General features: G+C 36.7%; 1 protein-coding gene across 3 annotated transcripts in view; it reads left to right on the forward strand.

The window, feature by feature from the left end:
• The window catches only part of AP3B1 (adaptor related protein complex 3 subunit beta 1), a 296004-nt gene that overhangs the window by 120145 nt on the left and 149823 nt on the right, over positions 1-26036 (forward strand). For all 3 annotated transcript variants that reach the window (XM_004058672.5, XM_055366969.2, XM_055366970.2), the window contains exons 9-14: positions 2101-2198; positions 3703-3757; positions 3844-3915; positions 14466-14528; positions 17165-17297; positions 23750-23859. In XM_004058672.5, the coding sequence (XP_004058720.5) occupies positions 2101-2198; positions 3703-3757; positions 3844-3915; positions 14466-14528; positions 17165-17297; positions 23750-23859 (531 nt within the window). The remainder of the gene's footprint in view (positions 1-2100; positions 2199-3702; positions 3758-3843; positions 3916-14465; positions 14529-17164; positions 17298-23749; positions 23860-26036) is intronic.

Below are 26036 nucleotides of genomic sequence, written 5' to 3' on the forward strand. Positions count from 1 at the left end.
GTCTTTTTGGATTTTGAAGTTTTGGGAACTTTTTTCATGGCGTTTACAAATTAGCCTATACATTTCAAATCTGGGTATCAAAGAGACTTTCAACTGTTGGATTTCTAAATACTGAGGAAAAAGAGGCTCATTTAGTCCTTTTGGATTTTGGAGTACCCTAATATATTAGAACAGATGGCATGCCAAGTGGCAGCTAGAATTTTAAAGACATTGACATGTATAGGAAGTACAGTTTGCTTTCTTGCCAGTAGGATTGGACTTTTATTTGTAAGGGAAAAGGATTTACTATCTGTAAGATAGATTAAAATTAAGATTCAGCTTTCTTTTCTATCATTTACTAATACTTATTAGCCAGGTATATGCGTTAATATTTTTTTAAATGACTGATCTTGGATTAGGTCAATCATTAATTGAGATTCTTTTATTTTATAAGATTTAAAATTCAGGAGAGTTTATTTTGTAACGAACTTATATTTGCAGTTCACAAGTGAAGAAATGAGATATTCTTGCATTTTTTAAATTCTCAACTAATGTCTTAAAGCTATAAATCAAACTTGTAAGAAAGTACAAGAAATGGCAAACAGTAAATTTAGGACCCTGTATATTGTATTTTTAAAAACGGTTCTTTAGTTTCAGAAGAAACTTTTTAACCTCAAACATTCTTCTGTGCTGTATACTATTTAGGCATATATATTAATAGAACTTTTGCTATATATTTGTTCAAACTTTATAGACCAGGCAGAATTAAATTAATATTAGTGTGTCCTTTGAGCCAAAGGCAGCATTGGTAACATCTGTAGCTATGTCTCTGCAGTTGTCACTCTGAATCTGAGTGTAGAGGCACTTAGGGGAAACAGTACTCTTCTGTTTTGAGACAAAGAAATTCCAGTCGCCCTTTGTTTGTTTTGTTTTGTTGAGACAGAGTCTCACTCTATTGCACAGGCTGGAGTGCAGTGGCATGATCTCGGCTCACTGCAACCTCTACCTCCTGGGTTCAACGATTCTCGTGTCCCAGCCTCCCAAGTAGCTGAGATTACAGGTGTGCACCACCACACTTAACCTAATTTTTGTATTTTTAGTAGAGATGGGGTTTTACCATGTTGGCCAGGATGGTCTCACACCTGACTGCAAGTGACCCACCTGCCTTGGCCTCCCAAAGGGGTGGGAGTACAGGCGTGAGCCACTGTGCCCAGTCTTTGAATCACCCTTATAATGGCTTTGAACCAGAAGCCATTTTTAAGGTTCTGTGTTTTTAAAAACAAGATTATTTTAAATGCTACTGCTGTAGATGTATTTGTTTTAATGGAGTTTCTTTAATTGTAACTTAAATGTGCTGAGTTTTCTTTATTTCAGCCTACTAGTTACTGTTATCCTGGCTTCATTTAGAAAGGCATGCTTATAATTCTTAAAAAGCCCCAGTCTCAGAGCAGCAGCTGAGGAGCATGGAATTTCGAGTGTCTTGAGCTTTGCCACGTACTAGCTGTTACACCTTGAGCAGTTCATTCAGTGTCTCTTTTTTTTTCTGAGGATGTATTCTTTTCATAGCACTGCCATACATATTGCCACAAACTGAGTGGATTAAAACAACAGAAATTTATTCTGTCACATTTCAGGAAGCCAGAAGTCTGAAATCGAGGTATTATCAGTATTGGTTCCTTCTGTACGCTCTGAGGGAGAAACCTTCTCTTTCCTGGCTTCTGGTGATTGCCAGCAATCTGTGGCATTGCTTGGCTTATGGATGTATCACACTAATTATCTCCATCTTCACATGGCCTTCACGGTGTCTCTTTTTGTCCTTTTTTTTTTCTCTTATAAGGACACGTTCATTCGATTTAGGGCTCTTAACCAGCATGATCTCATTTCAATTCTTATATTAATAATTTCTGCAGAGATCCCACTTCCAAATAAGATCAGATTCTGAGGATAGTATTGGGCACTGGGGGTGGGGGACACTTCTTCAACTCACTACGAAGAGTAACATTCCATTTTACGTCACAGGAATTTGTAGGACTTAGAGGAAATAATGTGTAGGAATGGATTTTGAGGTTGTAGAGTGCTCTAGTGTTCATAGTTCTGTTATTTTTATGCTTTATCTTGTAGGTGGTTATGGCAGTTGCTCAGCTGTATTGGCACATATCACCAAAATCTGAAGCTGGCATAATTTCTAAATCACTAGTGCGTTTACTTCGTAGCAATAGGTAGGTCATGATTTTATATATGTTTTTTTTTCTTTTGTATTCCTTCAAAAGTAATGTTTGAACAAATGTAATCTTTCAGGCATTTAATATATAAATGCCTGACTATATTTTAATCAATCGATCAGTAAGATTTCATACTTAAGGGGATTATTATAAAAGTCTTTATACATTTATCTCAAACTTAATGATAAATACAGAAATTTTTTAAACCTCAAGCCCAAAGATATTGAAAATATTTTGTAGCATAATACTAGGGTGTCACTAGTAGCCTAGTATGAGTGTTTGAAATTTTTAGGTATGGCAATAATGATGTTTGGGAGTTTTGGTAAATCTGGAATCACTGAAAAACTATACTGAAGTACTATCAGATTGACTTACTCAATGTATTAATACATGGTTTTATATAGAGCAATGTGTGTGATAAGTAATGTAGTTTATGCCAGAATTGTGCTTCCTATAAAGCTGGAATATTTAATTACTCTGCTTTGCTCCACTCTAAAAAGAGAGCTGTGCTTTTAATAGCTACTCATTTTGAAGATTGCATACTCTTAGTTTCAGATAGACAGACAGAAAGAGCATGCCACCTTCTTTGATTTTACCTCTTTATAATTTAGTGGTTTAGGTTAACAATTCAAAACAATTTATTGAGTTTCCATGACATATAACATGAGAATCATGATTTCAGGTTTAATTCAGATATTTGTTCTCTGTGTTTAAGAATACCTTCATTTTAGCTATTTGACATACCTTAGCTATTTTTCAGTAATTAGTTGTTTTAATTTGAAATAATGTTTTTCATTATGTGCTTGTTTCCACTAATTGGGTTGGAAGGAAAAAAACTATGTATTTATTTTTGCCCTTAACTGGAACTTAGTCCACAATTGTAGCTCTTGACTGGCTTAGTAACAAATGAGATGCCGTTTCCTTTGTGTTCCTTTTCTCCCTATCTGTATATCCAGCTATTATTTTTCTCTTTTGCTAGTTCAATAATTTTTTTTTCCTATGGCTAGTTCAAAGGATATCAGAAAGACCTGGAATTGGTCTTTCACGTGAAGCCTTATACCAGATTCAGTTCATTTTTTAGATATTTGGGTCTAAAAATAACATGACTACTTTTTAAATCTGGCCTTTGCCCTGGGAAGAATGAGTTATTTAATGAGTTTATAATAACAGTGTGGTCATATTTACCCCTATTAACCCTAAGAATACCTTCCTTGGATGTGTTCAAAGCAGGTACAATGTTAACTTCATATTTTAGGAGCACTTTATTATAAAATTTGTTTTAACTATTCTTCATGATGAATCACGTCTAATTTATTGGTATTTTATAGGAAAAGTGCATTAAAAAGGCACACGTCTAAGATTTACTAAAATCTTTTCATTATTACATTTAAGAGTCTCATTCACTTGAAATTATTGCTAATTCTTTTTCATTATTGTAGTGCTTACTCAAAGATGTTTCATTGGAACATATACCCAGTAAAAATTCTCTTTTGATTTCTAGGGAGGTGCAGTATATTGTCCTACAAAATATAGCAACTATGTCAATTCAAAGAAAGGTATGTATGTTCTGAACACGTAATTTAAGAGACACATGAACACATTAGTACCATAATGTATTTTTGTATTTATTTTTGTAATCCAGGGGATGTTCGAACCTTATCTGAAGAGTTTCTATGTTAGGTCAACTGATCCAACTATGATCAAGACACTGAAGGTATGTATGCTTTCATTTTTCAGAGGCTTTTAACACATTTGTTTTGAAGAGATTTATAGCTTTTATCATCTGTGAGATGCAGTCCTGCTTTTCAAAACACATTGATAAAGTTAATGGTTTTTCTTTATACTTTTCAATCTATATTATTATATACTAATTACTGTACTACATTCTGATAATGTAAAGTTAAGCCATGCTACCTACAACTTGAATAACTCGCAGATTACTGAAGGAGACAGGCATTTAAATAAATAACTTCGGAGATTTGTTCCAAGATGGCCGAATAGGAACAGCTCCGGTCTGCAGCTCCCACCATGATTGACACAGAAGATGGGTGATTTCTGCATTTCCAACTGAGATACCTGGTTCATCTCACTGGGACTGGTTGGACAGTGGGTGCAGCCCCAGAGGGCGAGCTAAAGCAGAGTGGGGTGTTGCCTCACACAGGAAGCACAACGGGTCGGGTGATTTGCCTTTCCTAGCCAAGGGAAGCCAGGACAGACTGTACCTGGGAAAATGGGACACTCTCACCCAAAAACTACACTTTTCCCAAGGTCTTGGCAACTGGCAGACAAGGGGATTCTCTCCCATGCCTGGCTCAGCAGGTCCCACGCCCACAGAGCCTTGCTCACTGCTAGCGCAGCAGCCCGAGATTGAACTGCGAGGCAGCAGCCTGGCTTGGGGAGGGGCATCCACCATTGCTGAGGCTTGAGTAGGTAAACAAACCAGCTCAGAAGCTTGAACTGGGCAGAGCCCGCCACAGCTCAGCAAGGCCTACTGCCTCTATAGACTCCACTCTGTGGGCAAGGCGTAGCTGAACAAAAGGCAGCAGACAACTGCAGACATCAGTGTACCTGTCTGACAGCTCTGAAGAGAGCAGTAGTTCTCCCAGCTCAGTGTTTGAGCTCTGAGAACAGACAGATGGCCTCCTCAAGTGAGTCCCTGACCCCCATGTAGCCTAACTGGGAGACACCTCCGAGTAGGGGCCAACAGACACCTCATATAGGCGGGTGCCCCTCTGGGACGAAGCTTCCAGAGGAAGGGCCAGGCAGCAATATTTGCTGTTCTACAGTATTTGCTGTGCTGCAGCCTCTGCTGGTGGTAACCAGGCAAACAGTGTCTGGAGTGGACCTCCAGCAAACTCCAGCAGACCTGCAGCTGAGGGACCTGACTGTTACAAGGAAAACTAACAAACAGAAAGGAATAGCATCAACATCAACTAAAAGGATATCCACACCAAAACCCCATCTCTAGGTCACCAACATCAAAGACCAAAGGTAGATAAAACCACAAAGATAGGGAGAAACCAGAGCAGAAAAGCTGAAAATTCTAAAGACCAGAGCACCTCTTCTCCTACAAAGGATTGCAGCTCCTCGCCAGCAATGGAACAATTCTGGATGGAGAATGACTTTGACGAGTTGACAGAAGTAGGCTTCAGAAGGGGGTAATAACAAACTTCTCCGAGCTAAAGGAGCATGTTCAAACCCACCTCAAGGAAGGTAAAAACCTTGATAAAAGGTTAGACAAATGGCTAACTAGAATAAACAGTGTAGAGAAGACCTTAAATGACCTGTTGGAGCTAAAAACCGTGGCACGGGAACTTTGTGACACATGCACAAGCTTCAATAGCCGATTCGATCAAGTGGAAGAAAGGGTATCCATGATTGAAGATCAAATTAATGAAATACAGCAAGAAGACGAGGTTATAGAAAAAGACTTAAAAGAAATGAACAAAGCCTCCAAGAAATAACAGACTGTGGGAGAAGACCAAATCTGCGTTTGATTGTTGTACCTGAAAGTGATGGGGAGAATGGAACCAAGTTGGAAAACACTCTTCAGGATATCATCCAGGAGAACTTCCCCAACCTACCAAGGCAGGCCAACATTCAAATTCAAAAAATACAGAGAACACCCCAAAGATACTCCTCGAGAAGAGCAACCCCAAGACACATAATTGTCAGATTTACCAAGGTTGAAATGAAGGAAAAAATGTTAAGGGCAGGCAGAGAGAAAGGTCGGGTTACCTACAAAGGGAAGGCCATCAGACTAACAGCGGATCTCTCAGCAGAAAAACCCCACAAACCAGAACAGAGTGGAGGCCAATATTCAGCATTCTTAAAGAAAACAAATTTCAACCCAGAATTTCATATCCAGCTAAACTAAGCTTCATAAGTGAAGGAGAAATAAAATCCTTTACAGACAAGCAAATGCTGAGAGATTTTGTCACCAACAGGCCTGCCTTACAACAGCTCCTGAAGGAAGCACTAAACATGGAAAGGAGCAACCAGTACCAGCCACTGCAAAAACATCCCAAATTGTAAAAACCATTGATGTTATGAAGAAACTGCAGCAACTAATGGGCAAAATAACCAGCAAACATCATAATGACAGGATCAAATTCACACATAACAATATTAACCTTAAATGTAAATGGGCTAAATGCCCCAATTAAAAGACACAGACTGACAAATTGGATAAAGAGTCAAGACTCATCAGTGTGCTGTATTCAGGAGACCTGTCTCACCTGCAGGGACACACGTAGGCTCAAAATAAAGGGATGGAGGAAGATCTACCAAGAAAATGGAAAGCAAAAAAAAAAAAAAAAAGCAGGAGTTGCAATCCTAGTCTCTGATAAAATAGACTTCAAACCAACAAAGATCAGAAGGCCATTACTTAATGGTAAAGGGATCAATTCAACAAGAAGAGCTAACTATCCTAAATATATATGCACCCAATCCAGGAGCACCCAGATTCATAAAGCAAGCCCTTAGAGACCTACAAAGAGACTTAGACTCCGACACAAAAATAATGGGAGACTTTAACACCCCACTGTCAATATTAGACAAATCAACGAGACAGAAGGTTAACAAGGATATCCAGGACTTGAACTCAGCTCTGCACCAAGCAGACCTAATAGACATCTACAGAACTCTCCATCCCAAATCAACAGAATATACATTCTTCTCAGGACCACATCACACTTATTCTAAAATTGACCACATAGTTGGAAGTAAAGCACTCCTCAGCAAATGTAAAAGAACAGAAATCACAACAAACTCTCTCACAGCACAGTGCAATCAAATTTAGAACTCAGGATTAAGAAACTCACTCAAAACTGCACAACTGCATGGGAACTGAACAACCTGTTCCTGAATGACTACTGGGTAGATAACGAAATGAAGGCAGAAATAAAGCTGTTCTTTGAAACCAATGAGAACAAAGACACAATGTACCAGAATCTCTGGGACACATTTAAAGCAGTGTGTAGAGGGAAATTTATAACACTAAGTGCCCACAAGAGAAAGCAGGACAGATCTAAAATTGACACCCTAACATCACAGTTAAAAGAACTAGAGAAGTGAGAGCAAACACATTCAAAAGCTAGCAGAAGGCAAGAAATAACTAAGATAATGAAATATCCTTCAATAATAACGAAATACCCTTCAAAAACGAAATACCCAATAACGAAAAACCCTTCAAAAAATCAATGAATCCAGGAGCTGGTTTTTTGAAAAGATCAACAAAATTGATAGACTGCTAGCAAGACTACTGGAGAAAAGAGAGAAGAATCAAATAGACGCATTAAAAAATGATAAAGGAGATATCACCACCAATCCCACAGAAATATAAACTACCATCAGAGAATACTATAAACACCTTTACGCAAATAAACTAGCAAATCTAGAAGAAATGGATAAATTCCTGGACACGTACACACTCCCAAGACTAAACGAGGAAGAAGTTGAATCTCTGAAGAGACCAATAACAGGCTCTGAAATTGAGGTAATAATAGCCTACCAACCAATAAAGTCCAGGACCAGACGGATTCACTGCCAAATTCTACCAGAGGTACAAAGAGGAGCTGGTACCATTCCTTCTGAAACTATTCCAATCAGTAGAAAAAGAGAGAATCCTCCCTAACTCATTTTATGAGGCCAGCATCATCCTGATACTAAAGCCTGGCAGAGACACAACAAAAAAAAGAGAATTTTAGACCAGTATCCTTGATGAACATCGATGCAAAAATCCTCAATAAAATAATGGCAAACCGAATTCAGCAGCACATCAAACAGCTTATCCACCATGATCAAGTTGGATTCTTCCCTGGGATTCAAGGCTGGTTCAACATAGGCAAATCAATAAATGTAATCTATCACATAAACAGAACCAATGACAAAAGCCACATGATTATCTCAATAGATGCAGAAAAGGCCTTCAACAAAATTCAACAGCCCTTCATGTTAAAAACACTCAATAAACTAGGTATTGATGGAATGTATCTCAAAATAATAAGAGCTATTTATGACAAACCCACTGCCAATATCATACTGAATGGGCAAAAACTGGAAGCATTCCCTTTGAAAACTGGCACAAGACAATTATGCCCTCTCTCACCACTCCTGCTCAACATAGTGTTGGAAGTTCTGACCAGGGCAATCAGGCAAGAGAAAGAAATAACGGGTATTCAATTAGGAAAAGAGGAAGTCAAATTGTCCCTGTTTGCAGATGACATGATTGTATATTTAGAAAACCCCATCATCTCAGCCCAAAATCTCCTTAAGTTGATAAACAACTTCAGCAAAGTGTCTCAGGATAAAAACTCAATGTGCAAAAATCAGAAGCATTCCTATAGACCAAGAACAGACAAACAGAAAGCCAAATTAATGAGTGAACTCCCATTCACAATTGCTATAAAGAGAATAAAATACCTAGGAATCCAACTTACAAGGGATGTGAAGGACCTCTTCAAGGAGAACTACAAACCACTGCTCAGTGAAATAAAAAAGGACACAAACAAATGGAAGAACATTTCATGCTCATGGATAGGAAGAATTAGTATAGTGATAATGGCCATACGGCCCAAGGTAATTTATAGATTCAATGCCCTCCCCATCAAGCTACCAATGACTTCCTTCACAGAATTGGAAAAAACTACTTTAAAGTTCATATGGAACCAAAAAAAAGCTCACATTGCCAAGACAATCCTAAGCAAAAAGAACAAAGCTGGAGGCATCATGCTGCCTGACTTCAAACTATACTACGAGGCTACAGTAACCAAAACAGCATGGTACTGGTACCAAAACAGATATATAGACCAATGGAACAGAACAGAAGTCTCAGAAATAACACCACATATCTACAACCATCTGATCTTTGACAAACCTGACAAAAACAAGCAATAGGGAAAGGATTCCCTATTTAATAAATGGTGCTGGGAAAACTGGCTAGCCATATATAAAAAGCTGAAACTGGATCCCTTCCTTACACTTTATACAAAAAATTAATTCAAGATGGATTAAAGACTTAAATGTTAGAGCTAAAACCATAAAAACCTAGAAGAAAATCTAGGCAGTACCATTGAGGACATAGGCATGGGCAAGGACTTCATGACTAAAACACCAAAAGCAATGGTAACAACAGCCAAAATAGACAAATGGGATCTAATTAAACTAAAGAGCTTCTGCATTGCAAAAGAAACTTCCTTCAGAGTGAACAGGCCACCTACAGAATGGGAGAAAAATTTTGCAATCTACCCATCTGAAAAAGGGCTAATATCCAGAAAAAACAAAAAAGCAACCCCATCAGAAAGTGGGCAAAGGATATGAACAGACACTTCTCAAAAGAAGACATCTATGCAGTCAACAGACACATGAAAAAATGCTCATCCTCATTGGTCATCAGAGAAATGCAAATCAAAACCACAATGAAATACCATCTCACGCCAGTTAGTATGGCAGTCATTAAAAAGTCAGGGAATCAACAGGTGCTGGAGAGGATGTGGAGAAATAGAAACACTTTTACACTATTGGTGGGACTGTAAACTAGTTCAACCATTGTGGAAGACAGTGTGGCGATTCCTCAAGAATCTAGAACCAAAAATATCATTTGACCCAGTGATCCCATTACTGAGTATATACCCAAAGGATTATAAATCATGCTACTATAAAGACACATGCACACCTATGTTTATTGTGGCACTGTTCACAATAGCAAAGACTTGGAACCAACCCAAATGTCCATCAATGATAGACTGAATTAAGAAAATGTGGCACATATACACCATGGAATACTATGCAGCCATTAGAAAGGATGAGTTCATGTCTTTTGCAGGGACATGGATGAAGCTGGCAACCGTCATTCTCAGCAAACTGTCACAAGGACAGAAAACCAAATATTGCATGCTTTCACTCATAGGTGGGAATTGAACAATGAGAACACTTGGACACAGGGCCGGGAACATCACACACCAGGACCTGTCAGGGGTTTGTGGGCTGGGGTAGGGATAACATGAGGAGAAATACCTAAAGTAAATGACAAGTTGTTGGGTGCAGCAAACTAACATGGCACATGTATACCTATGTATCAAACCTGCACGTTGTGCACATGTACCCTAGAACTTAATGTATAATAATATAAATAAATAAATAAATAAATAAATAAATAGTAACTTCAGGGCTTGGCACAGTGGCTCATGCCTGTATTGCTAGCACTTTGGGAGGCTAAGGTGGGAGGACTGCTTGAGGCCAGGAGTTCAACACCAGCTTGGGCAACATAGTGAGACTCTGTCTCTACAAAAAAATCAAAATTAGCCAGGCGTGGTGGCTCATGTCTGTAATCTTAGCTACTTGGGAGGCTGAGGTGGGCAGATCGCTTGGTCCCAGAAAGTTGAGGCTGCAGTGAGCCGTTGATCATGCCACTGCACTCCAGCCTGGGTGATAGAGTGAGACCCTGTCTCTAACTAACTTATTTTAGTACTGTGTGTTTTAAGTAATACAGATATTTGAATTGAGTGTTGTGAAGAACAGAAAGGTGGAGCTAATTCTATGAGAGGTTTAGAAAAGATGATGTTTGGGTGGATCTTAAAAGAATAATATTGTGAATTTTTTTCTTGGTTGGCAGGTTGATTGGGAGGTTGAAGGGTTAGAGTAGGTGAAAAACATAATTCATGCTAACACAAGGGATTATGAAAGAGCATTGTTTTCAGGAAGTAATAAGTATGGCATAGAGTGCAGTTAGGAATATAAATCTATAGTGATTAAAATAGTGTGATATTTAGACAGAAAAGTAAGTGGAAAGAGTAGAAAGCCTAGAAATGTGCCCATACATGCAAAAATGTACCATATAGTAGAGGAGATATTACAAACCAATGAGAAAAGGATGGACTATGGACTATTCAAGACTGTTCAATATTAGAATGATGTATTATTCATATGAAAAGTGAGTTTAATAATAAAATCTAAATTATACCCAAATTCAAGGATATTTTACCAAAAAAACCTGGTTTATAATTAGCGAAAATGTCAAGGTCATATAAGTTAAAAGAAAGACTAAGAAACTGTTTCAGACCAAAGGAGACAACTTAATACAGTATGTGATATTGAACTGGATCCTTTTATTATACGTCATTGAGACAGTTATTGAAACTTAAGTGCATAGTGACAATTGCGTGATAGTAATGCATCAGTTTAATGACCTGATTTTCTTGGTTGTATTGTAGTCTGTGGAACATGTCCTTGTTTATAGGAAATATACATAGAAGTTTTTGGGGGTAATGTAGCATCAGATTGGCATCTATAGTCTCAAATCGTTCAGAAAAACAACAGGAACAGTTCTTTGTACTATACGTGTAGCTTTTTCATATGTTTGAGATTGTTTTTTAAAAGTTGTCCGGCTGGATGCAGTGGTTCATGCCTATAATCCTAGGACTTTGGGAGGCTGAGGCCGGAGGATCACTTGAGCCTAGGAGTTTGAGACCAGCCTGAGCAACACAACGAGACTCCATCCCTACAAAAAAATTTAAAATAAGCTGAGCTTGGTGGTGTGCACCTGTAGTCCCAGCTGCTTGGGAGGCTGAGGTGGGAGGATTGTTTGAGCCCCAGAGGTTGAGGCTGCAGTGAGCCATGATCGCACCACTGCACTCCACCCTTGGTGACAGAGTAAGACCTTGTCTCAAAAAAAAAAAAAAGAAAAAAGTTGTCCAAAAGTTAAAATGTAGTTATCAAAATAAAATTAAAAATTAAAAGATAATCTGGAAAAAATATTTCTAATACATGTGTCTGAATAAATGATTTGTACCCAGAATATGTAAAGAACTCCTCTTACAGTCTTTGCCTTCTAATTGGAGCATTTAGATCATTTACTGTTTTATTTTTATTTATTTATTTTTTTCAGTAGGTTTTTGGGGAACAGGTGGTGTTTGGTTACATGCATAAGTTCTTTAGTGGTGATTTCTGAGATTTTGGTGCACCTGTCACCCAAGCAGTGTACACTGTACCCAATGTGTAGTCTTTTATTCCTCACCACCCCCACCCTTTCCCCTGAGCCCCCAAAGTCCAGTGTATTATTCCTATGCCTTTGCATCTTCATAGCTTAGCTCTCACTTATGAGTGAGAACATACGATGTTTGGTTTTCCATTCCTGAGTTACTTCACTTAGAATAATAGTCTCCAATTCTATCTAGTTTCTGTGAATGCCATTATTTTGTTCCTTTTTTATAGCTGAGCAGTATTCCATGGTGTGTGTGTGTGTGTGTGTGTGTGTGTATAACATATTCTTTATCCATGTTGATTGATGGGCATTTGGGCTGGTTCCATATTTTTGCAGTTGCAAATTGTGCTGCTATAAAAGTGTGTGCAAGTATCTTTTTTGTATAATGACTTCTTTTCCTCTGGGTAGATACCTAGTAGTGGGATTGCTGGATCAAACAGTAGTTCTACTTTTACTTTTTTAAGGAATCTCCACACTGTTTTCTATAGTGGTTGTACTAGTTTACGTTCCCACCAACAGTGTAAAAGTGTTCCCTTTCACCAAATCCACGCTAACATCTATTATCTTTTGATTTTTTGATTATGACCATTCTTGGTGGAGTGAGGTGGTTTCACACTGTGGTTTTGATTTGCATTTCCCTAATAAGTAGTGATGGTGAGCATTTTTCCATGTGCTTGTTGGCCGTTTATGTATCTTTGAGAATTGTCTATTCATATCCTTTGCCCACTTTTCAGTGGGATTGCTTTTTTTTCTTGCTGATTTGTTTGTGTTCTTTGTAGATTCTGGATATTAGTCCCTTGTCAGATGTACAGACTGTGAAGATTTTCTCCTATTCTGTGGGTTGTCTGTTAACTCTGCTGATTATTTCTTATGCTGTGCAGAAGCTTTCTAGTTTAATTAAGTCCCATCTATTTATCTTTGTTTTTGTTGCATTTGTTATTGGGTTTGGGTCATGAAGTCTTTGCCTAAGGCAGCGTCTAGAAGGGTTTTTCCGATGTTATCTTCCAGAATCTTTATGGTTTCAGGTCTTAGATTTAAGTCTTTGATCCATCTTGAGTTGAATTTTGTGTAAGATGAGAGATGAGGATCCAGTTTCATTCTACTACATGTGACTTGCCAATTATCCTGGCACCATTTGTTGAATAGGGTATCCTTTCCCTATTTTGTGTTTCTGTTTGCCTTGTCAAAGATCAGTTGGCTCTAAGTATTTGGCTTTATTTAATGTAGTTATTGATATGAATGTATTTATGTTCACATCTTGATTTGCTTCTGTTTGTCTCTTCTATTTTTTTGTGATTTTCTTAAGACTAAATATTTTTTATTAGTAAAAATTTTTTTTCACAAGCCCGTTGGAGATTACACATTGTTTATATCTATAAATCCAGAAGAGACAATTAAAATGTCTGAGTATTTGGGATGGTAGACTATAGGAGAACAAATCAAAAGAATTAATTGGTATCTGGAAAACAGATGTATCAACATGGAGGGCAAATTGTTTTCTAACTTTACTAAAAGACAAAAGCCAAACTAGCAGAATTGTTTAGGTTAATTAGATATAAATTGTAAGTTTGTGTTGGGCAAACAATTAGTGAAGATGTAGAATTCTCCTTTTCCGAGTTGTTTTCAAAGAACTAGTAATTGTCTAATGTCTAATTGTCTAATATCTAATATATAATTCTAATATCTAATATCTAAATTGTCTAATATCTAATATCTGATATGTTTGTGGACATAAGGTAGACTAGGTTGACCTGAAGGGTATAATGCCTTACCACATTGGCTACAATATGATTTGTGTGTGTGTGTGTGTGTGTGTGTGTGTGTGTGTGTGTGTGTGACAGAGTTTCAGTCTTGTTTCACAGGCTGGAGTGCAATGGCACGATCTCGGCTCACTGCAACCTCTGCCTCCTGGGTTCCAGCAATTCTCCTGCTCACTGCAACCTCTGCCTCCTGGGTTCCAGCAATTCTCCTGCCTCAGCCTCCCGAGTAGCTGGAATTACAGGCATGCACCACCGTGCACCACCATGCCCAGCTAATTTTGCATTTTTAGTAGAGACAGGGTTTCTCCATGTTGGTCAGGCTGGTCTCGCACTCCCGGCCTCAGGTGATCCGCCCGCCTCGGCTTCCCAAAATGCTGGGATTACAGGCGTGACCCACTGCGCCCGGCTGACAATGTGATTTTTAAAAGTAGAAATAAACTTTCAATTAAATGCCTGTACTCTATTAAATTCATCTTGCTACCTTTGTTTTAAAATGTTTACTTTCTCTTTTCTCTACTATAGCTTGAAATTTTGACGAACTTGGCAAATGAAGCCAACATATCAATTCTTCTTCGAGAATTTCAGGTTTGTGTACAGTGCTAATTATAAAAAACTTCTAAAACATATGTTCAGTCTTAAATATGCATCTTTTTCTATCTAGAAATATGTAATTATATACATAAAATAGTGATTGGGACAAGATTGACAACTAAGAAATTCAATTTGCAAGAATAAACTAATTACAAATTTATAATTTAAGGAAAACATAGTATTCTCTTTCATATTTTCATAGACTTTGAAGGACTTTGGTTTATAACTCTGTCTTTGTTTGAAATTGTATTTCTGGTAAGAATTTCATCTTTTTGTGCTGCCAGCATCAATAGTCCTTTCTATACTCTGTGGTCATGAAAATGGCTTCATTTCTTACCTGGTTTTTCCCATTTTATTGACCTATGACTATTTTTGACACTGCCCCCTTAGCCTCATATATAGCTCAAAAAAATTTGTTTCGTAATTGCCCCACTACGATTTTTTAAATTGCTGTTTTTTATTTTGATTTGTTTAGTTGTATTTTTATGCCTTATGAGGCTCTTCCTAGTTGCATTTCCCCCCAGAATATTATTCAAAAATTACTTCATGGACATGATGCCCTTTATGATGGAAAGGTCGTCTCTGAAGCCTTAGTTGTAGAGCACAACAATAGAAAACTTTACATCAGTATTATGACTTTTATATTCCATTATCTGTTTTCTTCACAAAAATATACCACATACTATGCACTAATCACAGTTTTTCTTTTATCAGCTTCCAACTTTTAGAGATGTATTTTTTGCCATAGTTCTCCTATATGCCAAGATTAAATTTCTTCTTGGTTGTAAGACACTGTATACACGATTTCTTTTTAGCTATGTGATTTTTAAACTTTTTACAGGAATAGTAGAATAATATGGCATGTCCATAATTTATATTTTCATACCTGGATTACTCTACTTTTATGTTGTGTATCTTTCTAGACAAATTTCTTAAAAAATTAAGATGTTCTAGAAAATATAGTATTTTATGTTCTTATTCGATAATCTTATAGCTGCAGATCATTGCTTGAATCTGATTTTCACTTCATTCCTATAATTTTATTTATTTAAAGTATTGGTCTTTGTGTTTTTCTTGTTCCTTTCCTGTTGTCCTATCTAGTCTCTTTGGGTGTCCTCTCACTGTCCAGTTTTTGCTTATATCAAGTCTCCTGGGATTGTAGGAAAGGAGACTTAGGTAATGTTATGGAATGGGTTGTATAGAGGGCACATACTAGACCTGTTTCAAAATATTGGTCATCTAGTCTTTTCATTTAATATCAGGATGTTTAATAAGGTCCATTTTTCAGTCAAACTTTTAAGTATTTTTTTCATGTATTCATTTTTATCACTGTCTAAATTTGTACCTTCTGTCTATGTTTGTGTTATGCTCATAGTTACGCTTTTAGTAACTTTTTGGGTAAAATACAGAATGTTTCTAAAGACTCATAAGTTCATATTTTTCATTAAGGAAATTAAATAATTTATTTGGGAACACTTTTAAATATACTTGGTCTTGCCTTTATGGAACTAGGAGAGTTTAATTAATTTAATTTATTTATTCAACGTTTAATCACCTTGTTGGTACCATTTTTAGCAAATTTGTATTTTTTTAGACATCTTTAGGTTTTCTCCTCCATTTGTCATTTAGACACCACTTAAATGTATTGCATTTTTCATAGTGTTAAGTCTACATTGTATACTTCTTATTTGAGGTTGGGAATCTTTCTTAAAAATTTCGATTGTAAATGACCTTTCAAATTTCATGTATATGATACAAAGTGTGTATATTTCTGTAAACGATAGAAGCTTTCCTCATTTAAAAATTAGGAAGGTTCTAACCAAAGTGAAATTCTCTAGGGCCATTATAAAATTTATAAAGATATTTTAACTTCCTGTTGTTAAATCGGTGATTTATTTCTTTATTTTTAAATTTGTGTGTGTGTGTATATATATATATGTGTGTGTGTGTATATGTACTATATATATACACACACACACATATATATATACACACACACACATACACCCTTTACAGTATATTTTTAAAGCATACTTTTAAAGAAAATCTATTTCAAAAGTATGGTATTTTATTTTATTATAAACTGAGTATTTGAAGTATTTATTGAAATACTGTTCACCGTAACTATTATTCTTTTACAACCATTGTGATAGATTTTGAAATTAAAATGTTTGTAAATAGCCTACTGGTCCCTTTCTTCCTTTTCTCCCAATTTTTAGATTTAGTGTCTCTGAAAAAGTGACCCTTTTTTTCATAGATTCACAGATGCTGCTGGTAAATGAACTGAAACCTCCAAAGAGAGAGCTCTCATCATCTCTTTCAACCTTGCACTTAAACTAATTGCTGTCTTTGGGTGACTGCTCCTACTATCTGTTTTGGAGTCTCAAGCCACTATGGCCACAGGTGAATGAGCCTGGCTTGAAAATGTGCTTCGTCCATAGGCACATTCTTTAAGTAAAAAAATCAAAACAAAATGAAATTAATCTACATCATCACTTGGTCCTCATATTGTGCTTATGAGAAGTTTATGTATTCTGGAATTCTTATATATTGACAAAGTTTAATATAATCGGAGTTTTGGTTAACTCGATAATACCAGTGTGTAAACTAATTGAAGTAATATCTTTTAGACCTATGTGAAAAGCCAGGATAAACAATTTGCAGCAGCCACTATTCAGACTATAGGCAGATGTGCAACCAACATCTTGGAAGTCACTGACACGTGCCTCAATGGCTTGGTCTGTCTGCTGTCCAACAGGGATGGTAAGTTTACAGTTTCATTTTATTTTCAGGTGATTTAAATTTGAATATTCTCGGTATTATTTCCAAGTTGTAACCTTTTCTAACTTTGCATTTTAGCTTTTCTAGTTATATCAGTAGTATGGTCACAATAAGTAGCATTTTATCCTTGAAATGCACATAAATATGCATATTCTGGGTTCTTTTTTTTTAGTAAAATAGGCCGTTAACTAGCAGGTAGTATTTGTTTTACCGCAACAGATCTAAGAAAATTTGTTTTACTTCTTTACAATTTAATCACCTTGATTGTATCTTTTCCACCTTTTTACTGCATTTTAATGGCATGTAAGTCATGCATAATATTGGTTCACCTGCAGAGGGTGCTAAAAGCAGGCAAATGACTGTAACATGCAGAAGTGGCTAGATCAAAAAATATGTTAACTGTATACCTTCAACATTATTTTTCCTCAGAAATTCACCTAATTATATTCAAAATTAACTAGATTTAAAAGCCATCAACTTGGAGCAGCTTTATGTTTTTAAGCCAAACAATATCTAAGTATTCGGTAAAACTGGATAGGTAATATCCAGTAAAATATGTAAGCTAGATCCCATATTGTTCTGTGGCAAAGCGTCAGTTATTTCTATGGGTAAGGCCTTGAAATAAATGGAGCCATTTAGAGAAAGAAAGAAAAGCGAGCTTTACCTTTAAAATAATTTTGTTTAAAGAACTTTTATTATAATTATGTATTTAATTAAAATGAGACTTTTTTAAGAAAAGCATAATTTTCTTTGTAAAATCATTGAAATTATTTTGTGGAATTTAAAATATACTAATGTCTATGTCATGTCTAGATATGGGCATATATGATATAGCAGCCCATGAGGTAAAACAACAAAATTGATTACATTTTATTTGAAAAATAACTTTTTAGTACAAGAATCCTATAATCCCTAATTATTTTTTCCCACATGTAGATATCTTTAGAAAACTGTAACATTGTTGAAAGTATTTCTGATGAAAAAAATTGGAACGAAATTTATTCCCAGATAAAATTGATTTTTGTTGTGAGCATAAAATTTCAAACTTGTACCTGTAAACTCAAGATACTATGACTGAAGATTTTTCTACATGTAGTATTAATACTCCAAATAAATGCCAACCAAAATTATCAAGACGATAGGTTTAAAATTTTTTTTATCTCTACAAAGTAGCTAGTGGAGATAGGATGATAAATGTCATCCACTCTATCTCTTTCTACTTTTAATAATAACTAATCCTTTTATCTCTGTTTCTATGTCACATTTTAAAATGTGACATTAAAAATGTGTTTTAAAGAAATTTTCCTGTGCCTTTAATAATGACTTTCTATTCAACCAAATAAAATACACACCTTGGGAAAATAACTTTGTACCATTAAAGATTATGAACCAAGGCTTACCAGGGCAATTGTTCTTTTACATTTTAGTTACATACAGAAAGCACCGGAAATTAGTTAGAACACTGATTAGTTCATTCAAATACAAAATATATTCAAATTTTCTCAATTTTATTTTTTGACTTTTTTTTTCTGATGGAAAATTTCAAGCTTTGGATTTTAAAGCGGTTATTTCTGCTTCAGATTTAATTTCTCAAAAAATATTTTTATTGACTTTAAAAGATAAATATTCTACCCCTACATCACTTTTAAGGGAAGACTAGATTGTTTTACAATTAGAAAATGAAAGACTAATACATACTTCCTCTCTAAAAGTAGAAGGATTTAGTTTAACTACTTTAAATTTTGATATTTTAATGGTTAGGCTTTTGTTTTTTGATACAACTCTTAATCATGGTTTTTTTTTTTCCTGCAGTGTGAATATTAACAAACTTAAATTGTATTGTCAGAGTATATTTGCATAATCATCATTAGCCCATAATACCTGATTAATTATGTCTGTATCACATATGCTACACTATTTTTTGTAGTTTGGAAGTCTGGCTCAGTAAAAGTGAGAGGTAAAACAAATAAGGAGAATATTTATATCAAAATTAGTAACATAAAAGAAAGTCATAGTATTTTTAACTTTAACATAGCCACCCTGACAATAGAGCCCCTTCCTCTTTGTATTAAAAGATCTACTTTTAGGAATAAATACTGTGAATGAAGACTCAGTTTCTTTAAAATCTGTAAGATCTTTTAAGGCTCTAGGAATCTGTAATTATTTGATTTTATATTGAAATGAATACCTTATCATCTCTTCAAATAATGAATCTTTAAACCTCAGGGACATTTAGGCTCAATTGTTTTAAAATATGTTTAATATATTTCTCTTGGACCTGTAGTTTTGTGTGTGTGTTGTTAAGAGCGTTTCTAAGCAGACTTGAAGCTTGCCCTAAAACAGCCTATTATTACTCTCTAAGATTAATTTGATAAGCCAATTTCTTATAGACCTTTAGTAAGAGAAATCTACATTTCAGTTGACTTAGGTAATTTATTTTAGGTAACATATTAGCGAAATTTACTCTTTTGAATAACCTTATTGCCATCTACTCTAAGCTAAAAGGATTGGGGCAGAAGACTTTGTTTTGTTTAGTTTTAAAAAATTCAGTAAGCATTTATCGAAGACTTTAATCAGTTGAGATGTTTAATAAATGTTGAATATATTAATAGGATATTTATTTAACTTATAAAAGGTTCCTATCTTTATAGAGCTAATAGTCTATTGGAGGGAGATAGTAATATAAGACAAATATATTATAGTCTTCCCATATAGTGACCACTTACTCTCTTGCCAGCTATTTGCTTACATGTAGGACTATACCACCTATGTAGAATGTTACAGCTATCCTGAGTAAATTACCTAGTCTGCCTGTGCACCAGATTCTTCATTTGTAAAATGAGTATGATAGTAGACTGTACTTTTTAAAGTTAGGTCCATTAAGTTTTGTTGAGGACAAGGAGGAAGTTAGGAAATATCTAGAACATAGGATCATTTTGTGCTTCTGATAGAGTAGCACCAAAGTGCTGAGGTCTTTGGAAACCAAGAGGTAGCATAAAGGAGAAGTAGAGTGGAATTACCTGAGGGGAATGAGAAAGCACCTGTGGTAGGCAGACTTATTGCGTTCCAAAGATGCCCAGAACCTGTGAATATGTTACCTTACGTGGAAAAAGAGACTTCGCAGATTGATTAAGTCAAGTTTCTGTAGATGGGGAGATTATGTGGTTAGACCTAATGTTATCATGTGGGTCTTTATAAGGGAAAGAGAGACGCAGGTCAGTCAGAAGATGTCAGAAGGTCAGGGTGATGTGATTGTTGGAAGAGGTCTTTGAACCAAGGAATGTGGGCATGCTTGAGAAGTTGGGAGGGGGAAGGAAAAGATTTCCCCTAGAACTTCCAGAGGGAACACAGCCCTGTTGACAGCTTGATGTTAGTCCCATAGGACCTATGTTAGACTTCTGACTTTAGAACTGTACAATGATAAATTTGCATTGTTTTAAGCCACTATGTTTTTAGTAATCTGTGACAGCAACAATAGGAAACTAATGTAGTTCCTAAAGATAAATGATGCCAAACACATATTTCAACTGTAGCCAATCCTGCATCTGCTTGTAGATAATTAAATTATGCAACAGTTTTTCTCTTACTTAGGCTAGTTTTGCAATAATGTATTTTAAAAATATAAATTTGTTATACTATGCATTGTTTAAAACCACACTTACCAAATTTTGCTTTGCATAGTAATCACATAACCATTTATTTTTCTGCTAGACTGTAAGTTTGATGAGGGCAGAATCTCATTCTGATTTACCTTTGCTTTCCTCATAGCACCAAGAGGTAGTCTTTATAGAAGTAATACTTGCCTATGGGCAGGCGCGGTGGCTCACGCCTGTAGTCCCAGCATTTGGGAGGCCAAGGCGGGCGGATCACCTGAGGTCAGGAGTTCAAGACCAGCCTGCCCAACATGGCGAAACCCCATCTCTACTAAAAATACAAAAAATTAGCTGGGCGTGGTGGCGGGCACCTGTAATCCCAGCTGCTTGGGAGGCTGAGGCAGGAGAATCGCTTGAACCCCGGAAGTGGAGGTTGCAGTGAGCCGAGATCGCGCCACTGCACTCCAGCCTGAGCGACAAGAGCAAAACTCCATCTCAAAAAAAAAAAAAGAAGTAATACTTGCCTATCATAACATAGAACGTATATAGATAGAATGTACATCCTAGTTCTGAGTTTGAATTCTGGACAGAGTTATATAATTCCAGTGCATCTCCCTGTCTTCATCTTTAAAATAATAATAATAGGGTACTTGCCTTACATTATTGTGAGAAGGAAATGAAATGTGATGTCATTTTGTAAACTAAAGCATTAATATTAGTTAGCTTTTAGTTAAATCATACTAGGTTTTTTTTTGTTTTTTCTTTTCTCAGTCTGTCACCCAGGCTGGAGTACAGTGTTGTGATCACGGCTCACTGAAGCCTCAACCTACCTGGGCCCAGGTGATTCTCCTACTTCAGCCTCCGGAATAGCTGGTACTATAGGCACGTGCCACAACTCCTGGCTAATTTTTGGATTTTTTGTAGACCTGGGGTTTTCCATGTTGCCCAGGCTGGTCTCGAACTCCTGGGATCAAGCCATCCTCCTGCCTCGGTCTCCGAAAGTGCTGAGCCACTGTGCCCAGTCAATATTAGTTAATTTCTTATTCTTATGGATAAGCAGGTAAACAGTTTGAAATACATATATTTACTAATGATTAGAATGATGAATTTTGTTTATATTCTTAAAGGGAGCATTATAAAAAATACATTTCAGTGAAAAAGAGTAGGCCGGGCACGGTGGCTCACGCAGGTAATCCCAGCACTTTGGGAGGCCAAGGCGGGTGGATCATGAGGTTAGGAGTTTGAGACCAGCCTGACCAACATGGTCAAACCCCGTCTCTACTAAAAATACAAAAAGTAGCCAGGCATGGTGGCGCGCGCCTGTAAATCCCAGCTACTCAGGAGGCTGTGGCAGGAGAACTGCTTGAATCTGGGAGGTGGAGGTTGCAGTGAGCTGAGATTGCGCCACGGCACTCCAGCCTGGGCCACAGAGCAAGACTCTGTCTCAAAAAAAAAAGAGTAATAGGACACAAATTATGGTATTTCTAATATAATATTAAAATAAACCTTTGTAGTGTATGCCAGGGGAATTCCTAATAGCCATGAAGCCCTATTAATAAAAATATCAAAATAATAAGTAAAGGCAATGTTGATTTATTTCTTTGGCATCATTAGCATTAATAACACATTATATAAGATTCATTTCATAAGGTCAGGTTCTCAGGTGAGTTATGTTACATTTCTTTACCAGTACCACCAAAAAGAGACTGGACCAGTGATTGGCCAGTTCAGTATGATAACTAAATCCCGCAATCCCAGTTTGAGGATCTACTTCCTATCCACCTCCAGTAGCAGTTACTGTATTAGTTAAGGCTCTGGCAAGAAACAGATGGCACACTTAAAAGGGATGATTGAAGCGAATTAAGTGAATGAACTATTTGTAAACTGTGGTCAGGATTAAGGGAAACCAACAAGATATGATGTAACACCCTGGAGCTAACAGGCTATCAACAGCGGGAGGCGTTTACCATGCCTCAGATTGAAGGGAAGGGGTGTGAGGAGCCAGGAGCAGTTACCAGACCCTGCAGGAGTGAGCCACTCGCAGTACCTTCAGTAGGGGATTGCATGTGATACCAGGGAGAGGAGGCTGGCAGAGTAGGGATCCAGGATAACAAATATCCCCCCCCCCCCACCATCTCCTGCTGAAGCTTTCTATTGACTAAACACAGCTATAAGCCAGGACCAAGGGAGTCTGGTTGAGACAGACTACAGGTGGGCCTCTTAGGGCACAGTGCTGGGGAGAGAAAGGCAGAGTGGACTTTATAGAACAAATAGAGAAAATCCATCTCACTCTCACAATCCCATTCTTTCTGGCTTTGCACTCCATGCTATTTCTACAGTGACTTCTTTACTACTACCACTCATCTTTACTACTCACTTTTCTGGACATTTCACTTAAGGAAAATTTTTTTTTTTAGTTTGCTGTTTTCTGCAGAATAGGGAAAATGTTGTTTAGATTGTAGATAATTGATTTCCACTATATAATTTATAGGAATCAAAGAGCAATATTTGAGGACTGTGGTTAAAAGCCAAAGACATAGAACACTATGGTGAGCAGCATAATCCAACGTCTTTTGCTTTCTTAATCTAAAGATGCAGAGATAAGAAAGGAACTACAGAAGCTAGGAGACAGCAACAGAGGTTAGAAATTAAAGTTAACTCTTCTAGTTAAGACAGATGTTCACACCTCAAATTTGGAAGCACACTCACGGTTATGCTTTCACATAGTCTTTTAAGGCATGTATTAAATAGAATGTTTTTCTAATTTAAGTTTACATTTTACCAAGCATATTGCATTTGAATTGAATTATACATATTTAGTATGAATAATTTCTTTTTCAGAAATAGTTGTTGCTGAAAGCGTGGTTGTTATAAAGAAATTACTGCAAATGCAACCTGCACAACATGGTGAAATTATTAAACATATGGCCAAACTCCTGGACAGTATCACTGTGAGTATCAATTAAGAGATGTTTGCTGAATTTTATTCAGTAAGTTGTAGTTTTGTTAAAATAAATGGTCAGCCTAAAGGGTAATGGTTAGGAGAGCTGAACTGTCTGGATTCCAATTCTGAGATTCTAAGATTTCTTGCTGTTATAGGAGGGAATTACAAATCTGAATAGGGGAAAGGATAGAATGAGCCTCGTGGTATTAGATTGGAATTGGAGATAGCAGTGTGAGTTTTATATATCAACAGCTAGATGTTGGGTGAGTATACATGCATGTTCATGTGTCATACATGAAATGAATATACAAACATCTGTTTCCCAGAGCTGTCCTTTGAGAGGAGTTAGAAACAATACCAATGAGCACACTTTGTGCACAGATTTTATTTTTTTAATTGAGATATTATTTTATATTATAAAATTTACTCTTTTGAAGTGTATCATTGGTTTTTAATCACTTATAAGTTGTGCAATCCCCAGTATGTAATTTTAGGACATTTTCATCACCCCTTAAAAAAAATCCATAACTGAGACTGCCCAGTCTCCCTTCACTCTATACCCTGGCCACTACTAGTCTACTTTTTTTTAATCTTTATGGATTTGCCTTTTCTGGACAATATGTAGCCTTTTGTTTCTGGCATCTTTCACTTAGCATGTTTTCAAGGTTTGTGTATGTTTTTGAATATAGTACTTCATTCCTTTATATGGTAGATCTTAGTTTTTAAACACAAATCTTGAAGAGTGGAGCAAGATGGCCAAATAGAGGGCTGCAATGATTGTCACCCCTGCAAGAACACGGAATTTTAGCAACTAATTACACACAAAAAAGCACCATCATAACCAAAAATCAGGTGGGCACTCACAGTATCTGGTTTTAACTTCATATTGCTGAAAGAGGCACTGAAGAGGGTAGGAAAGACAGTCTTGAATTGCCAGTGCCACCGCTCTCTCATCCCCTGGCAGCAGCAGTGTGGCATGGAGAATCTCTGCACTAGGGGGAGGGAGAGCACAGGGATTGGGAAGAGAACAAGAGAACAAAGGAAGAGAACAAGAGTCTCTGCCTGGTAATCTAAAGAGTTCTCCCAGATTTATCCAAGCCCACCAAGGCAGTACCTCTACCAGTCTGCAAGAACCACATCATTATTGGGCTTGAGGCCCAAGTCCCTTCGAATAACCTGGAAAGCCTTCCCAGGTACGATAAGCACAAACAAGCCCAGACTGTGAAGACTACAATAAATACCTAACTTCAATGCCCAGAGACTGATGAACATCTGTAAGCATCAAGACCATCCAGGAAAATATGACCTCACCAAACAAACTACATAAGGCATCAGGGGCCAATACTAGAGAAACAGAGATATACATGACCCTTCAGACAGAGAATTCAAAATAGCTGTCTTGAGAAAACTCAGAGAAATTCAAGATAACACAGAGAAGGAATTTAGAATTCTATCTGATAAATTTAACAGAGATTGAAATAGTAAAAAAGAATCAAGCAGAAATTCTAGAGTTGAAAAATGCAATTGATATACTGAAGGTTGCATCAGAGTCTCTTAGTGGCAGAATTGATCAAGAAGAAGAATTAGTGAGCTTGAAGACAGGCTCTTTGAAAATACACAGTCAGAGGAGACAAAAGAAAAAAGAATAGAAAAGAATGAAGCACAGCTATAAGATCTAGAAAATAGTCTCAAAAGGGCAAATCTAAGAGATACTGGTGTTACAGAGGAAGTAGAGAAAGGGGTAGGGATGGAAAGTTTATTCAGAGAAATAATATCAGAGAACTCCCAAACCTAGAGAAAGATGTCAGCATTGAAGTACAAGAAGGTTATAGAACTTCAAGCAGATTTAACCCAAAGAATCCTACCTCGAGACATTTAATAATCAGACTCCCAAAGGTCAAGGATGGGAAAGGATCCTAAAAGCGGCAAGAGAAAAAAACAACATGCAATTGAAGTCTGATACATGTGGCAGCAGACTTTTCAGTGGAAACTTTACAGGCCAGGGGAGAGTGGCATGACACAAAGTGCCAAAGGAAAACAACTTTTACCCTAGAATAGTATATCCAGTGAAAATATCCTTCAAATATGAAGGAGAAATAAAGACTTTCCCAGACAAACGAAAGCTGAGGGAGGGATTTTGTCAGCAACAGACCTGTCTTTCTTGTAAGAAATGCTAAAAGGAGC

This window comes from Gorilla gorilla, chromosome 19 (genome assembly GCF_029281585.2).
Source record: "Gorilla gorilla gorilla isolate KB3781 chromosome 19, NHGRI_mGorGor1-v2.1_pri, whole genome shotgun sequence".
In the NCBI taxonomy this organism is placed as follows: Eukaryota; Metazoa; Chordata; class Mammalia; order Primates; family Hominidae; genus Gorilla; species Gorilla gorilla.